The sequence below is a fragment of the Sapajus apella genome, unplaced genomic scaffold (genome assembly GCF_009761245.1).
Source record: "Sapajus apella isolate SASKATOON/1434 unplaced genomic scaffold, GSC_monkey_1.0 scaffold19, whole genome shotgun sequence".
Taxonomy (NCBI): domain Eukaryota; kingdom Metazoa; phylum Chordata; class Mammalia; order Primates; family Cebidae; genus Sapajus; species Sapajus apella.
Genome location: NW_022436959.1, coordinates 5,564,571 through 5,583,289, shown reverse-complemented (window position 1 = coordinate 5,583,289; position 18,719 = coordinate 5,564,571). Strand labels below are relative to the sequence as shown.

General features: G+C 38.7%; 2 protein-coding genes across 14 annotated transcripts in view; one reads left to right on the top strand and one right to left on the bottom strand.

The window, feature by feature from the left end:
* PDE1C (phosphodiesterase 1C) overlaps positions 1 to 18,719 on the bottom strand; it is a 551,218-nt gene that overhangs the window by 150,108 nt on the left and 382,391 nt on the right. The gene's annotated exons all lie outside the window — the stretch shown is intronic.
* On the top strand, positions 6,843 to 7,604 carry LOC116557216 (phosphatidylinositide phosphatase SAC2-like). The gene has a single exon (XM_032286667.1). It carries the CDS (start codon positions 7,295 to 7,297, stop codon positions 7,553 to 7,555), a length of 261 nt encoding a protein of 86 aa, XP_032142558.1. The 5' UTR covers positions 6,843 to 7,294; the 3' UTR covers positions 7,556 to 7,604.

Below are 18,719 nucleotides of genomic sequence, written 5' to 3'. Positions count from 1 at the left end.
AAAATGTTTATAGTTTCCAGCACTCCATCCATTTCTGTCACTCCAGCTGCCAGGTAATGGTTCCAGTATAGAAGTGCAACACCATTTTAGGAAGTGCTTATGCCTTCCAACTTTGGCAAGATGCCTTTTAGTTAAGGCAGTGTGCAATTTCATTGTGGAGGAGCCGTTGCATCTTTTCGTGACTCTTGCATGTCTCGGTGTAAACTCTTTGCTTTTTGTATGTGCCTTAGCTGCAAGACATATGATAAGATACTACAACTCTTCAGTTCCCCGTGCCCTCTGATCCAGAGCAAGTCCTGGATGCTGACTTCCCCTGACCCCACACCAGTCAATATGTGGGATGTATAAAGGTGTTAGAAGAGGGAAACTATGAGAGAAGGGCCAGAGCACTGTATTTTGGAATTTAAAAGGATGTTAGGAAGGAGAGATATTCTTTTTATCCACAAAGATAATTCCTAGAACCAATGGGGTGAGCTTTATTAAAAAGCAACTTATTGGTTCAACTTTATAACTAAGAAAATGACTTATACTGGACTAGGCACTATTCCCCACCTCATGAGGTAGCAGAAAGCCCTATAACCCTAAGTCTTGAAAACATATACGTTTTTTGAGCTTTAAACACTGCTAGAATTTCATTCATTTTATACAAGCAAAAATGAACTATAAAAAAAAGCAATGGAAAAACGCTTTCTCATGTTTGTCCTTTCTGCCCAAGGTTATTCCCTCTGAGGATGGGTAGGCAGCTTCTAAAATACCACTGTGGCCAATAAGGACTGCTGTCTCAGAAAGGTTTTGTTTTGTTTGAAGGAATATGAAAGAGAATTGGATCTTTTACAGTACTTTCTCTACATGTCCTGATGAATCATGAGCCCTAAAAACCCATTTGAATTTAAAAAACTTCATTTCAGTTCATCACACCCATGTATTCATAAGGCATACTAATCTCTGTGTCCTTTTCACACACCTACCTCCTCCACGTCACTCCTGTCCCCTGCCACTTACCTAAATGCCACAGAAAAGAACTTAAAACAACTCCTCCAAATGGGATGCCCCAACATGACTTTGAATCTTATGCTTTAATATCATCCAATGATGTCATCCAAGCATTTTTCTGGCCATTTGTTTGTTTCTATAATTAATGACAGCTGATTAAGTTGGCTGCACTTGAAAAACATTCAACACTGGTTGTCTTCTATGTGTAGGCACTGAGAGAGATAGGCTCTAAGAACGCAAAGTGGAGAAATGCAGTGCCCTCTCTCAGGTAGGGAAGACTGAAGGCTAACCAGTACCCATAATCTAGTACTGTAAGCGAAACGGCAGAAGTGTGATGGGGGCTAAGAAAGCACAGGGGAGAGGAATCTTCAAATAACAAAGGCCTCCCCAATGGAGCTGATCAGAGCCATCTTGAAGGCCATGTAGGGGTCAGCCAGGCACACAGGATGGGATAGGGAAATGGCGGACTCTGCAATGACAGAGCAGACTGAAGCCAATGATCTAGTCAGAGAATCCCAAGTCTGTATGGAACTCAAGGACATGTCAGAAGATAAAACAGAAGAAGGTAGGAGCTATACCACAGTACACTTAGAATGCCAAGCTAAAGAAATATAGTTTTCTCTTGGAGATAATGGGGAACTCCTAGAGAATGTTTAAATGAGGGAATAGAATAATGAGACTGGCATTTTAGAACGATCAATCTAGCAGCAGGGGAGAGGAGCACAAGTAGTGAGCAAGTTGGGAAATTCTGTGTTTTCATTGTAATCAGGCTTGTCTGAATATTCTGAATATTCTCTCTCACATGTCTGAATACTCTCTCTCACATGACAGAAATTGGATTGAGTGCTGCATGGGTTTGGTGGTAGTAGGGATGGTTGCTTTTTTTTTTTTAATTTTAATTTTTTTTATTGCATTTTAGATTTGGGGGTACATGTGAAGAACATGCAAGATTGTTGCATAGGTACACACGTGGCAGTGTGATTTGCTGCCTTCCTCCCCATCACCTATATCTGGTATTTCTTCCCATGCTATCTCTCCCCAGCTCCCCACCCCCCGCTGTCCCTCCCCTATTTCCCCCCAACAGGGATGGTTGCTTTTAAGAATTTCTGGAAAAGGACTTGTTTTGGGACATGCGGTTTCCTCACTGAGTGACCATCAAACCAAAAACAAGAACAGTGCCAACAAAAATTATGACTGGCAAGAATAGCCTACTTATGTAGCTTTTACCTTTTCTTAATGCTATAAATAAAAGAGAACTTTACTTCTACAGTTTCCAACGACACCTGCTTAAAGCAGATGCACAAATAGATGTAAATAAATTACTGGACTCCAACTATTTTTCACTTAAGAAAAATAATTGGTACCTAGGTCCATTCCTATGTTTCTATATTTTTATAGGTCTCACTACATAACTTGTTAACTACTAAAAAAATTAGTAAAGCTATATAAGATTTTGAATAACATCATGAACAAAATTGATCTAGTTGGCATGGACGGGACACTATACTCAATTGCTGCATAACACACCATTCTGTCCTTTTTTTAATTGTATTTTCAGTTCTGGGGTACATGTACAGAGCATGCAGGATTGTTGCATAGGTACACACATGACAATGTGGTTTGCTGCCTCGATCCCCCTGTCACCTACACCTGGCATTTCTCCCCATGTTATCCCTCCCCGACCTCCCCATCCACTGTGTCCCTCCCTTGGCCCTCTGCAACAGACCCTAGTGTGTGATGCTCCCCTCCCTGTGTCCATGTGTTTTTACTGTTCAACACCCGCCTATGAGTGAGAACATGCGGTATTCGATTTTCTGTTCTTGTGTCAATTTGCTGAGAATTATGGTTTCCAGATTCATCCATGTCCCTACAAAGGACACAAACTCATCATTTTTTATGGCTGCATAGTATTACATGGTGTATATGTGCCACATTTTCCTCGTCCAGTCTATTGTCAATAGGCATTTGGGTTGGTTCCAGGTCTTTGCTATTGTTAACAGTGCTGCTATGAACATACGAACACACCATTCTTTTCAAGTGCACATGTGTTAGTAATCAAAACCAACCATATGCTGGATCATACAGAGACTCTCAATAAATTTCAAGTAATTGAATTCAGACAGATAATGTTCTACGACAACAATGGAACACAATTTTGTTATTGATTAGAATAAAAAACAAAAAATGACTAGAAATATTTCAACTGTATGGAAATTTAGCAATATATTTCCAAATAACCCATAGGTCAAAGGTTAAATCACAAAATCATTCTAATTGGACAATAATGGAGATATAACATATCAAAACCTTGTAGTATGCAGGTAAAGCAGTGTTTAGAGGAAAATGTGCAGCGTTAAATAAATATACTAAAAAAGGAGAAGTCTAAAAATAAGTAATCTCATTATTCACCTCAAGAAGTTAGAAGAACAACTTAATCCAAAGACAGTAGGCAATAGCAAAAAATAAATACAAAAACAAAATTTAAGTAGAAGCAAACTCACAGCAGAAACAATTAGCAAAGCCAAAGCCTGGGTCTTCATAATTCTTAAAAATGGATAGGTCAATCAAGGCTGATCAAGAAAAAAGAGAAATGGTATAAATAACCAATATCGAGGATAAAAAGAGAGTACTACTACAGATTCTGTGGATATTTAGAAAGGTAAAAAGATATTCTAAATACCTTTCTGAAGATACATTTCAAAATTTAGATGAAATTTTAAAATTTCATAAAGCCTTAATTTATCAAACTTGACATAGGAAAATGATAAATTATTGATAATTCTGTATCCAAATAATTGAATGCAGCATATACAAGTGAGATTAACAGTAAAAGAAAAATAAAACTAAAATTTTAAAAATTGAAGGCAATATTTTCCCACAAAGAAAACTATAGTTTTAAATCACTTTCACAATGAATTCATCTAAATATTCAAAGAGGAAATAACACAGTCTTCCAGAAAACTGTGAAAGAGGAAACACTTTCCAACTCCTTTTATGAGGCCAGCATACTCGATTCTAAAACCAAACGAGGGCATTATAAGGAAAGAATTATAGGCCAGTATCTCTCATGAACATAATAACAAAAACCTTAAGCAAAATTTTAACAAGTTAAATTCATCTATAAATTTAAAGAATAGCAAACAAACAAATTTGCGGAAATGCAAAGTTGGTTTAACATTTAAAATCAGTAAATAAATGTAATCAACTATTTTAACATGAGTAAAAAAGAAAACAAACTTTGGTGATCATAACAGAATCATGAAAAGGAAAAGCATTTGAGAAAACACCTATTCATGACAAATATCTTAGCAAAGAAGGAATAAAGGTGAATATCCTAAATCTCATAGTGGGTCTTTAACAAAAAATCTAGAGTAAACATCATACATAATAGGAAATCTTTCTTGTTGAGCTAGCGAATAACATGAGGATGCCTGCTATCACTACTTCCCCTGAAGATTGGATGAGAAGTCTTCACCAGCTCAACAAAGGAAGAAGAAATAATAGACATAGGATTGGAGAGAAAAAAAAAGGAGTATCTTTTAAAAGCAGCAAATAAGTTATTATAATTAAAAGGAGAATTTAGCAATGCCACTTGATAAATAGCAATAAACAATTAAAATATGGTGCCATCCACACAAGCATCAAAATAAAACAGTTTCTAGGAATAACTCCTACAAAATACATAAAAGTCATCTACATGGAAAACGGTAAGATATTATTGAGAGAAGTTTAAATGGCCTAAATAATGGTGGAAGAATATGCTCATAAATTTTAACACTCAACATATATAAATATGAATTCTCCGTAAATTCATCTGTAGCTTCAATCACAAATTTCCCACAAGTCATTTGGCAGAAATTGACAAACTGATTCTAAAACTTACTTAGAAATGCAAAGAATGAAATATAGTTGATATGGTAAAACAGCAAAGCTGAAGGACTTAGGATCCCACGTATCAAGACTTATTACTATAAAGCATTTAATTCTGGTCCCGTGTCCCTCTACCACTTCACTATTCCAACTCTCTTCCTCTCAACATCCACCTGGTATGTATAAGGAAGTGCATATGTATTTTTAGATTAACATAAGCACAACATAAGTAGACAAGAAAATATGCTACAAGAAAAAAGAAAGCAGGCAATATAAGTTGTCTCTGAACTATCCTATTCTACATGTGATTGTTCCATTCCATTTGCAGAGACCCATTCTTTGGATACCCAGGTGAGGGTATCATTGCATACTCTCTCAGTTGGCAATGAATTTTCTGATGAATATTTCCATTCCTTTGGTTTTCGTGAAGCTATGTCACAGAGAAGCCCTGCATGCTCAGTCTCCTCCTCGTTCTGCTCCACAGAGTGAAACTCCTTTGGGGATGTGTGTTTGTGGGTGTGAGACTGAGTAGGCGACTGACTGTGTGTCCAAAGAGAGTGTGTCAGCTCACTGCATAGGAACACCAGCCAAAATGCACTGTCAGGTCCAAGAGAAGCCTTCTATTTTTATGGTATTCTAGGAGGTATTACAACTCAGGGTTAAAGTTTTAAGCCGTTTTGAGTAATAATATTGACTTCGTTCCTTTGCACTTCTTGTAGTAATCAAATGCAGTACTTTAGAAAGGAGCTTGCTCGGCTGGGAGCAGTGGCTCACGCCTGTAATCCCAACACTTTGGGAGGCTGAGGTGGGTGGATCACAAGGTTACAAGTTCGAGACCAGCCTGGCCAATATGGTGAAACCCTGCTTTTATAAAAAAATACAAACGTTAGCTGGGGGTGGAGGTGGGCACCTGTAATCCCAGCTACTCAGAAGGCTGAGGCAGGAGAATCACTTGAATCTGGGAGGCGAAGGTTGCAGTGAGCTGAGATCAAGCCACTGCACTCCACCCTGGGCAGCAGAGTGAGATTCTCTCTCAAAAAAAAAAAAAAAAAGAAAGAAAAAAGAAAGGAGCTCCCTCACAGTCATTCTTGGCCTTATAAATAACTGTTTCTTAAAAGTCAGTTTATCTCCTATATGTTTTTATTGCCAATCAACTCACACATTTTGTTAAAAGGCCATAGTGGATTTTTTTAAAGAGTAAGATTCCAAATTATGCTAAGAAAATATTTAGTGAAGGTAAACATTCTCTCTTTAAAGTTTGACTGTAGATGAGCAGAGCTTATTGGAAAAGGATGTTAATTTGAAAACCCACTTGTACTTCTGGGTGGAGAAATAAAAAAGAATAAAAAAGACAACCCAGAGCATCATTCAGCATCCACTTCAGGCCATGCTGGGGACTAGGGACAGGGAAGGAGTTAAGATCTTACTAGACTACCAAGAGGTAAGTTCCAGAAGCCAGTTTTCATTTGCAGCTATTCATGTGGAAAGAATCACTGTCGCTTTTCCCTGCTGATAAACACGCCACTTCAACATCTGTCTTAATAGACCAGAGAAATGAGAAGAACTAAAAACATCTTTGAATGACACTGATGAGAAAAGGAAGCTGAGCAGAAATGAGAAGCAAGTTTGCAGGAAGACTTCAGAAGGTTGCAACCCATGCCTAGACACGTCGAGATACATCTCTCCATGTCTTCATAGTCAACCCAGCCTTGTGGCTCCTTTGCTTTCCTTCCCTGAATTTAGTTCCTAATTCAACCTCAATTGCATCACGTTGGTATGATTATCCAGAGGAGCTAAAGCTCCCTCAGCCAGCAAAATCACAGGAATTCTACCATAGTACAAACATGTTTTAGTAAGATAAACCCAAAGTTACGGTTTCCTCATTTCTGCTTTTTTTCTTTTATAATAACAGATATAAATAAAATTAATTTATAGATTAATTTACAGATTAAAAACCTTCAAAAACCTTTTTTTTTGGGGGGGGTTGCTTCAAACTTTGAGAAAAACAGAAGATGAACGTATGAAAAGAACACACAGGAGGGGGGGGGCATGGCCAGTGGAGGTGGCACGGGTGGCCATCCGGGCTAAGGCTTTTACTTGGCTGCAGACTGGTCGGATTTCGAAGCTTCTGGGCCCCCAAGCTGGGCCCGCGACTCGAAGGTGACGGGGATGGTGATCTCGTTGGACTGCGTGGCTGGCTTGGGCATGGGGGCCTCCACGGTCAGTGTGCCCTCAGGGGACAGGGAGGAGGAGACCTGGGTGGGGTCCACACCAGGCGGCAGCGTGTATTTCCAGGTGAAGCAGCGGGAGGTGAATCCGTGCTCATCCTGCCGCTCCTCGTGCTTGCCAGTGATCTCCACCACGCCACCCTTGGTCTTGACCGTCAGCTCCTCGGGGGCGACGTGGCTGACGTCCAGGGACACGCGCCAGCATGCCTGAACTGGAGACAGGGCTTCATGTAACTCCTCCTTCAGACAGCAGTAGCAGCAGAGCAGTCTCTCCCTTTGCCAAGGTTCGAAGTTCCATGGTCCAGGTTGCTAGTATTACCCAAGCTGGATTAACCCATGGGATCAACTTTGCTGTGGCAAAAGTTCAGAGGAGTCCGGCAGAATCTGAAGTGATTAATGAAGTCCGGCAAAATGAATTTAAAAATATGTTTATACAATGTCAGACACGGATAATTCAGATTTAGCTTTTAGCCTGAAGAATACTTCCATGGCTTTTATTTAAAAATATGAAAACAAATTTTCACCTCTTGGGGTTAAAAAAAAATAAATAAATAATGGCCAAGAAGATGCTGAATTAGCACAGCTCCCTTTCTTAAGATTAATTCAAGAAAAATTATAGGAAAAAAGAAACCTTAAAGAAAACTGTGAGAAATCTCTATGGTGACCCGAGACTGCTGCTTTGAACGTGTGTATGAAGACAGAACATCTTCTTGGTCTGGGACAGGAGGCAGCCCCACCAGGCTGGGGAGGAAATGATGGGAAAGGAACTGTTGGGAGTCTGCAATTGTTTCCCTCTGCGCCACTTCCTCCAGACACACAGTAGCTGCTCCCACACCCTACTGTGACTCAGAACTCTAAAGGTCAAGAAATCCTGGAGAGCTAAATAGGGTTTATTTGTCCCACCTTGTGGCTCCTCTAAGTGCACCATAGGTTTCCAAGATTGTCACAGAAGGGAAAAGGATGCAAAAGGACATGTGTGAGAGGTTTTTATGAACCAGACTGGAACTGGAACTGATTGCCCCGGTCACTTCCAATTGTCCAGAAGCCATAGTCACATAACCACATCTTTCCAAGAGAGAAGCTGGAAAACACAGTCCTGTTCTGAAGAGGAAGAGGTGGTGGTTTTGGTGGAGAGCCAACCAATCTCTGCCACACCCAAAAAATGTAATCCTATAACCAATACTTGTTTTTTCCTTTAAACCTTTACTTTCTACTCCTGTGAAAGAGTCAAATGGAATGCTGTATGCTAAAGGCATTTTCTAACTTTAAAATCCTATTAAACTAAGAAACATAATCATCCTAATTATGAGATAATCTTCCAAGCATTTTGACAAAAATGAGACAGTTCCATGGGAATTATGTTGAGTGCAAAAAGCCAATCTCAAAGGTTATGTATTATACGATCCCATTTATATAACATTCTTAAAATGGAGGACACGTTTAGTGGTTTACAGGTGTTGGAGAGAAGGGAGAGGAAGAGGAAGATACATCTAAGAAGGGCAACACAGGGATCCTAGTGGTGAACTATTCTGTACCTTGACTGTGGTAGTTGTTGTACAAACCTACATATGGAATTAAGTTCCACAGAACCAAATGCATGCATGCACACACACGTGTGCTCTCTCTCTCTCACACACACACGTACAATAAAATTGGAGGGACCTGAATAAGGTTGGTAGATTATGCTAATGCCAGTATCTTGGTTGTGATATTATACTGTGGTTTTTCAAGATGTTTCCATTGGAATAAAATGGGTAAAGGATACATAGAGATTCCTCTGTATTATTTCTTACAATAATGAGGCTCTACAATTATCTAAAAATTAAACTTACTCATGTAACCAAATACCACCTGTATCCCAATAAATTAAGAAAAAAATCAAATTAAAATTAAAAATTAAAAAATAAAAAAAATAAAAAGTGGGACATAGTTATCCAGCTCAATGGAATATTGATGATAAAAGGCTGGACACAGCTGTCCTTTCCCGAGCTAGTTTTCTAAGTGTCTCTCTGTTCTTAAGTAGTGGTCTACTTAGTGTCCTCTAGATCCCTTGGCTTTGCCTCGGCAGCAGTAAGAGAGTTAGGAATAAATGTTCACCAGTGAGCTACTAACTGTGACTGATGACTTTGGAGAGGGTCCAGTAAGGGCTATAACCAGTGATTGTTGGAGCTTGGTGAAAACAGGACTCAAGCCTTGAGGAAACCCTGGGAAAGACAAATGGAGGTTCTCAGGATCAACTAAAGAAACTCAGATGCTAGCAAGTGGTCACCACATTAAAAAGGTGAGAGAAAAATAATCCCAGTGACTTTACTAAAGGCTCACTAGTTACACCTCTACTGGCAGTGATCCTCTGGGACTCTAAGGTAGGAAGCACGATTTACATCTTCACTCTCCTCTTTCAGTTCATTCTCAGAAGTTTGTTCCAATTTGAGGGTGGTTTCACTATGGCAGGCTGGCCATGAAGGATTTGTAAAGAATGAAATTCATATACACAAACACCCCCCCAACTTCTAGTAATCACCATCGTATCTTCTACTTCTTACAGTTCGATTTGTTTTTAGATCCTGAGTAGGAGAACATGTGGTATTTGTCTTTCTGTGTCTGGCTTATTTCACTTAGCATAATGTCCTCTAGGGAGTGAACAGGGAAAGGAGAGATGTTAATCAAAGGGTTCAAAGTTCCAGTTAGATAGAAGAAATAAGTTCTGGTGATCTGTCTTACAGCACAGTGACTATAGTAAAGAATAACATATTATGTATTTCAAAATTGCTAAAAGAGATTTTAAATGTTCTCACCATAAAAAATGATAAGTATGTAAGGTGATTAATATGTTAATTAGACTGATTTAATCACTCCACAATGTATATATGTACTGAAACATCACATTGTACCCTGTCAGTACATACAATTATTATTAGTCAACTTATAATAAAAGTAAATTCAAAAAATAAATAAGAGTTGATTCCATAAAAAGATGAAAATAATGAAATCTAGAGCTAGATACGAGGTTGAAGGAGTGAGGGAGTGAGGGTAGGTTAGCTGGGTGTGAAAAAACAGGTCATGGAGATGGTGTTTTGTTGTATAATCATTTCCAATCAACAGGAAAACAATTTGCATATTATTAACATTTCAAGTTTGTATTCAATGTAATTACCATTCAATTTCCTTCCAACCATAAATCATTTTGTAATAGCTTTGGGATGTGTTGAGGGAAGGGCTCTGAACCAGCAGTGCATTTTCATTTGTGGTCTGTTCCAGTGTATTCTAATAACTGAATGTGTCAAAAGCTTTTTCATTCTGTGCTATATTTTAATAGAAAAAGAAAAGAAGACTTGGGAAGGCTTAATTATGCAGTCCCATCTCACTGGCCAGCACCACCTCCCTTTCTCTGTAGATGAGGAGTGGGACTCCTTTCACTTTTAGTTCTATTAAGATAGCTCTGGCTTCCTCTGTGGTTAGAAACATGAGTTTGATATTACTCAGGTAGCTACACAAGGTAAACGCTAATATAGGACCAACTTCAATAGCTGTTTAGAAACAAAACTCCTCCCTTGTTAGCTATTTTCTATCACAATTTACAAGGAGAGCTGATTTACAGAGAAATTAGCAGTAATAGCAGCAAACACTGATGAATCAATCTGGACAAAGCACTCCACTTGCCCCAAGTAAACAATCCCTCATTATTCACAGTGGTAGTTTGTTCATTTTAAAAGTATTATTTAGTGGTTTGGAGTTTGTCCCTCAAGAACAGCTTGAGCCTCCACTGTACTAGGACTTCCTCATTTAGGAAGATTTAAAACCTCCTAAATCTGGGCACATATTCTGCAAGATTTGTTTTAAATTATATCTGAACCTATGTGGTGTCATAATATATTCTATCATTGCATGTAAAAAGAAGAATTTTTTTCCAATGAGCTTTATTGAGCTTTAGACTCTGGCTTGGGTACTGGGAAGAGGAAAAAACAATTCCTTTAAATGATTCTCTCTTAAAGTAAAAAGAGACAACAAGGGAATCACAAAATGTTCAATGTTTGCTATTGGCTCTCTCAAAGTGTACATGAGAATTTTTAAAACTCCAGAGGTGGTGTTCACAGCTAAGCTGTGATTGTTTTTTGAGAGGGAGTCTTCTTTTCTCCATACCAGGTGATGCTCCATGCCCTGTGATCACAGCAGAGGGGCACCTGCACTGTCCACAGCCTGGCAGAGCCAAAGGCAAGCTTAAGCAGGTGTGACGCCTGATTATGGGTCTTCCTATGAAGTCTGAAAAATGACTGAACTTGGTCCAGCCCTGGTGTAAATGAGAACAAAATGAGTATCTTTGCTGGAACTGAGGCTGATCTTTAAAATTCATAATCACACATATGGCTCCATGAACCATATGGACCAAGCCACATCTGTGTGTGACTTTTGGCTCTGGGCTATTTGCTATTACTCATTGTGGACCAGGTGCAGATTCCTTCTTTCTCTTTTTCTCTCAGTCTATACATTCACATATTTCCCGGAAAAGAGATGCCACTGGGGTCGGAGGTGAAAAGCCAAAGCCTGTGCCTGGGTGACCTACCATTTTGACCTCCGTCACCTAAAACCCTAGTTCCTCCTAGAGCAGAGATTGCTACCACTTGAATGAATGCATGGATATGTGACAGAGAAGAGTATTTTGGGTTTATATTTCCCCTGTCTTCCTCTGCCAACAGCCGTTCCCATCATGATAAGCCCCCAGGTAGCAGTGGAAAGAGGATTCTCAGGAAAGTGGTGTCTATGACGTAGATCAGAGCTCTAGGTCAAAGTCCTGATTGTTAAATAGGGCAAGGGGAGAACAGAGAGCTGCGGAATTTAACCCCATTGCCTTTTCTTGAACTCAGTAAAAAGATGACCTCCAAGGTGACTCCCAGGACACCCTTACACAAACCTAAGACAGTTACATCAGATTAAGAAACAAAACTTCTTCCCTGTTAGCTATTTTCTATCACAATTTACAAGGAGAGTTGATTTACAGAGGAATTAGCAGTAATAGCAGCAAACACTGATGAATCAATCTGGACAAAGCACTCCACTTGCCCCAAGTAAACAATCCCTCACTGTTCACGGTGGTAATTTGTGTGTACATCTATATCTGAGATAGAGTATATCTGAGATAGAGGGAGGACATAGTTAGATCCTTGCATCTTCCTCAGCTCCTAGACAGGAAGGAGGAGGATATCAGAGGTCCCCTGTGCCCTGCAGAGGGACAGGAAGCAGCTGACAGTGCTGACTGGAGGGATTATTAGGGGCACTGTCATAGATGGGTGACAGAGGGTCATCCTTCCAAGCCAGGGACCAAATAGGAGTCAAGAGAAACCAGAGGATAATACAAGGACCCTGCTGTCTTGGAGAGTAACAGCAAGTGGAATAAAGAAATCTCAGTCTAAGTATTTACTTTTTTTAAGTGAGTTACCTAAAAAGAATGTTTAAATTGCTAGATTGGGTGATTCAGTGAACTGGATTATAATTAGTTTCTCTCTTTTCTTTCTCTCTCGCTCTGTCTCTCTGATATGGTTTGGCTGTGTCCCCACTCAATCTCATCTTGAACTGTAGCTCCCATAAACCCCACATGTGAGAGGGACCGGAAGGAGGTAACGAATCATGGAGCAGGTTTTCCCATGCAGCACTCATGAGAGTGAATAAGTCTCATGAAATCTCATGTTTTTATGAAGAGCAGTTCCCCTGCCGCCATTTAAGACATGTCTTTGCTCCTCTTTTGCCTTCTGCCATGATAGTGTGGCCTCCCCAGCCATGTGGAACTGTGAATCCATTAAACCACTTTTTCTTTCTAAATTACCAAGTGTCACCTGTATCTTTATTAGCAGCATGAGAACAGACTAATACACTGTCTCTTACATACATACACACACAGACACACAAACATGGGTGAGCTCATGAAGAAGGTCAGATCATACATAGGAAGTAAAGAAACCTCAGTTTCTCTGCACATCTGAATGAATCTGGCCCTGCTGTATGTACAGCACTCAGCAATGCCTTAGCGGCAGGCAGGGCACACTGGAAGCAGAAATGGGCACAGCTGTTGTAGTTTGGAGGTCCCTGATGGAAGGGTGAAGGCTGTCTGCCCCAGGACCAGAGGGAGGAATATGAGGGTAGAAACAAGACCTGTGTAGACAATGCACAGAAGTTCGGAAGACATGGGACGGGAGATCACTAAATCACATGAATTTATTACCAGAAAGAAAGATTCCTATTCTCGGGCTTCTCTGTTTGCTCCTACTAGTTCTTTTGATCTACTTGGTAAGCAACAGTGGTGGGTATAAATCCGTAAGACTGAGAGCACATTGAGATACCATCTCACGCCAGTTAGAATGGTGATCATTAAAAAATCTGGAGACAACAGATGCTGGAGAGGATGTGGAGAAATAGGAACACTTTTACACTGTTGGTGGGAGTGTAAATTAGTTCAACCATCGTGGAAGACAGTGTGGCGATTCCTCAAGGATCTAGAAATAGAAATTCCATTTGACCCAGCAATCCCATTACTGGCTATGTATCCAAAGGATTATAAATCACTCTGCTATAAGGACATATGCACACTAATGTTCATTGCAGCATAGTTTACGACAGCAAAGACCTGGAACCAACCCAAATGCCCATTGACGATAGACTAGACTGGGAAAATGTGGCACATATACACCATGGAATATTATGCAGACATCAAAAATGATGAGTTCATGTCTTTTGTAGGGGCATGGATGAAACTGGAAACCATCATTCTCAGCAAATTGACACAAGAACAGAAAATCAAACACCACATGTTCTTACTCATAGGCAGTATTGAACAATGAGAACACATGGACACAGGGAGGGTAGCATCACATTCTGGGGTCTGTTGGGGGTAAATAGGGGAGGGAGAGTGGGGGGTGGGGAGGTGGGGAGAGATAGCATGGGGAGAAATGCCAGATATAGGTGAAGGGGAGGAAGGCAGCAAATCACACTGCCATGTGTGTACCTATACAACTATCTTGCATGGTCTTCACATGTACCCCAAAACCTAAAATGCAATAAAAAAAAAAAACTGACAATAAAAAAAAAGACTGAGAGCTAGCCTTGTTGAATATACTCCCCAAAAATCTTTTTTAAAGCATTCTTGAGGTATATTCACCCCCATAGCAGCCAGTCAACAGGCAGTGATAAAGAGTTAAGAATGGGAAAAAAGAAAGTAGACGTCTTTTTTTTGTTGTTTTTTTTGACAGAGTCTTGCTCTGTCACCCAGGCTGGAGTGCAGTGGCACGATCTAGGCTCACTGCAACCTCTGCTTCCCTGGTTCAAGCAATTCTCCTGCCTCAGCCTTCTAAGTAGCTGAGACTACATGCACCCACCAACATACCCAGCTAATTTTTTGTATTTTTAGTAGAGGCAGGGTTTTACCATGTTAGCCAGGATGGTCTTGATCTCCTGACCTTGTGATCTGCCCACCTCGGCCTCCCAAAGTGCTGGGTGAGCCACCGTGCCAGGCGAAATAAGACATCTTAAAGAAGTAAGATACTGGAGATAATATTAGCATTGTTCTAAATGCAATGCAATGATTCCCAAAACCAACATTGCATTCCCTGGGGATATTTTTTAAAGTACAAAAACCCAGGTCTGACTTTAGACCAGAGTGTGGAATGACATAACAATTGCTGGTAATTCTGACCTTATGGGGTGGGACAACACTTTCAGCCAAATAATTGGAATAATTAAGCTACACTGTCATGGTTTTAATTATCTTAATAATTATGGTTATGGTTTGAATTACCTGTTATGGTTTGAATTACCTTGACCAGTGCTTTCTAAACTGTATACCATAGGATATCTGGCCCACAGGATGTTAATGGGCATTGCTAGAGAAGAGATTTCTGTTGCACAAATGTTTAAGAAATCCAGGTTCAACTAAGTTAAGCAAAGTTTGTTTGGTCTTCACCTGCTCAGAGCCTTTTACATCGATGCACACTTAGACTCTCCAAAATGAGGCAATCATTTCCCTCATAGATTTGACACAGTCTTGTATTTTTGTTTTATCCCCCAGGATTAGAGGGTTTAAATGCATGAGATTTGGGGAGTGCTGCTCTGGAGTGCTGCCTCAGGGCTCTACTTCCCTGGATATACAGGTGGAGTCAGCAAAGTCATGGACTCAATGAACTTGACATGAAATGATGATTGTAAATTTAAAAAGAGACAGTTTTTAAATTTTTTTTTTTTGCAAGGAAACTGTCCTCTAACCCAATTAAGATACAAAGGTAATGGGCAGAAAATATGTAAGAGTATACATTCATGGATGTAAAACAGCAAACCATGGCATACAGCTATCTTTGAAAACAGCTCTTCTATTTTGTGAACATCTCAATCACTTTTTTGGTTTCCCTTCATTTCCAGTTTTGTGGCATTATTACATTATGAACCTATGATCTCATAAGTTAAACAGGCTTAGATAATTTGATGTACATCACTTTTACCTCACAATGATGAGAGAATATTTTTAAACATCTTCTTCTTTCGTCTCTGAATGCTACTTTTCTCTAATATAATATTGTTTTCTCTCTCTCTCTGAATACTCTCTGATGACCAGCTAACATCATTTCAAGGACAAATGAGTGTATCATTATGGCTGCCAACTTCCTTTCTAGTAGTCAGAAAACCAACAATAATTTGTTTACTCACCACAGAGCATAATTAATTACAGCACTGCTGTATATTTTCTCTCAGGTTTTATTTAATAATTTTCCTAACATTTTCTAAGAAACAGAAGTGTTTGGTTTCTTTGTGTGCTTTTTTTCTTTACTATATTTTAAAATGTGAGTTACAAATAAAGTTTAATTTATGTTTTTTTTTAAATAAAAGAATCCAAATGATAATAAGTATTTCACAAATACTAATCATTAGAAATTCCTTTCATAGTCTCCCACAAATTTTCTTAAATTTTAAAAACTTTTGCTTTATGACCTGGAACCAACCCAAATGCCCATCGATGATTGACTGGACAGGGAAAATGTGGCACATACACACCATGGAATATTATGCAGACATCAAAAATGATGAGTTCGTGTCCTTTGTAGGGACATGGATGAGCGTGGAAACCATCATTCTCAGCAAACTGACACAAGAGCAGAAAGTCAAACACCGCATGTTCTCACTCATAGGTGGGTGTTGAACAATGAGAGCACATGGACACAGGGAGGGGAGCACTACACACTGGGGTCTGTTGGGGGGAAACAGGGGAGGGACAGTGGGGAGTGGGGAGTTGGAGAAAGATAGCATGGGGAGAAATGCCAGATATAGGTGAAGGGGAGGAAGGCAGCAAATCACACTGCCATGTGTGTACCTATGCAACAATCTTGCATGTTCTTCACATGTACCCCAAAACCTAAAATACAATAAAAAAAAAAAAAAATATATATATATATATGTATATAACAAAAAAAAAAACTTTTGCTTTATTTGTATTTTTAAAAGAATGAATGGTCATTGTGGGAAATTTATAAAATACCTATTAGAAAATAAAATCACATAAAATTGTACCACCTGAGGATTACAACTATTAATATAAAATATATTTATATAATATTGTATCATGTATGCATAGATAGACTTTAAACTTCTCTATAAAATTTATTTGGTATTATGCTTTAACATTTAATATATTATAAACATATTCCCTTGTTATTAAGAATTTTTCTCTAATATAATTTTAAAAACACAATAGTTTGACTCTAAATATATCATAATTTATAAAATCCACTAATGTAGGACATTTGGGTTGTTTCTTATTTTTGCTGTCATAAAGTGTATTAAAATCAAATTTTTTTAACTACATTTTTGTACATTTCTGTTATTTTGGCTTTTCTTTGATTAGGACAAAATTTAGAAGTCCAATACCAGAATTAAAGGGGAGAAATATTTCTGAATTTTTTGATGCTTATTGATAGGCATCTAAATATTGACAGCAACCTTCTCTTTTTCTCTGCAGAACGTAGCATGGCTACCTCTCCAGGTAATCGCAGAAACTTGCTAATACTGTTTGGAAGGCAATGGAACTATATTTGCATAAATGTTTTTTGTCTCATTTTCGTAATCCTTGGATTTTCAATGGAAATTTTGGAAAGGTCAGAGAATAAAGGGCTTGAGATAAGATGACCATCTTTCACTAGAGTGGCTTCCTCCATTGCAACTAGATTTCAAATGGAAGAAGGTATTTATATTTCTCATATAAAAGAGTAAAGAAGTGACCTTCTCCCCTCCCTGCCTCTGTCTGGCAACTCTGAAGCTCTCCATAATTCATACAACCTGGTGTCCTGTCAGTGCCCTTAGCAGAGTATTGTTAGTTCTTATCCCTACCAAGAGCATGGGCTGTCCCATTTATACAGCTCAGTCTTGCCTATAAATCACAGTGCAGTGAAAAGCAGCAGCTGATAGTGTAAGCCCTAAGAGATCCCAAATGTCTGGTTATTAACAAATGTTATATATTTTTAAAAAGCATCACAGATTTTACATCACATGTGAGAAGGTGTTGAGACCAAGGAAATAATAAAAGACAGGGTGGAAAAAAAGGGGGCTTCCATGTGAGGGAGGTGGAGAAGGAAAAAGGCAAGTACAGTAATGAAAAAAATTATCTAAACCCTTAGTATGAGCAGGCCTATGTAAAAAGCAGGTTACTCTATGGCCCAGTGCATTTCGCCCAAAGGCTTTCATCCTTGAATATGTTTCCCATTATAGTCTCATTGGAAGGGAGTGGTTCTTAAGGGGGTTGCAATTTTGTCCCCCACAGGAAATTAGCTATGTCTGAAGACATTTCAGTTGTTAACAACAGGAAGGTGCTACCAGCATCTAACAGGTATGCAGGGATGCTGCTTAACATTTCACAATACGCAGGACAGCCCCACAGCAAAGAAGTATCTGGCTCAAAATGTCAATTATGCCAAGAAACCTCACTCCAAGAAAAACGAAAGTATAGTATCTTTTCCTAGGGGAAAAGAGCAACACCATTGGATAAATGTCTCTTTAATTAAAAATAAAAACCCACAAAAAGAAATGTTAAAAAGTAGGAAAAGAAAAATCCCTAGCCTATCACAGATACTCTCCACTTACATAATAATTGTTTTATGTGTCTTTCCAATTTTATTTCATATTCTGTCTCATCATGCTATCAACCCATTTGTATTAAATGTCTGTTGCATAATTACAAATACACAGTAAAATCTCTTATCAAATGCTTATTGTTTCTTATGTGAAATATGCCACTCTAAAAGTTACACCTTCTAGAAAACAAGAAAAACAACTTAGGTAACATTCATTATCTTTTTATTTCTGATTACCTCCTTTTTTTTTTTAACTGTAATATATGATCCTTTATTGAAAGTTGTGAAAGTACTACCAAAAGATTAGGTTAGAGATGGTTTATCTTTTATACTAATGGTAAGCTAAAATTTACTACACAAACATAATGACTATCAATTAATAAATATGGAAACAAAACAGTTGTCAAAAATGCACTAGATATCCAATATCTAGTACAATATCTAGAAGAACAAAAGCACAGTAGTGTTATATGTATTCATATATAGTAATATATATATTCATATATTGCAGCTAATCTCAGAAAAATAA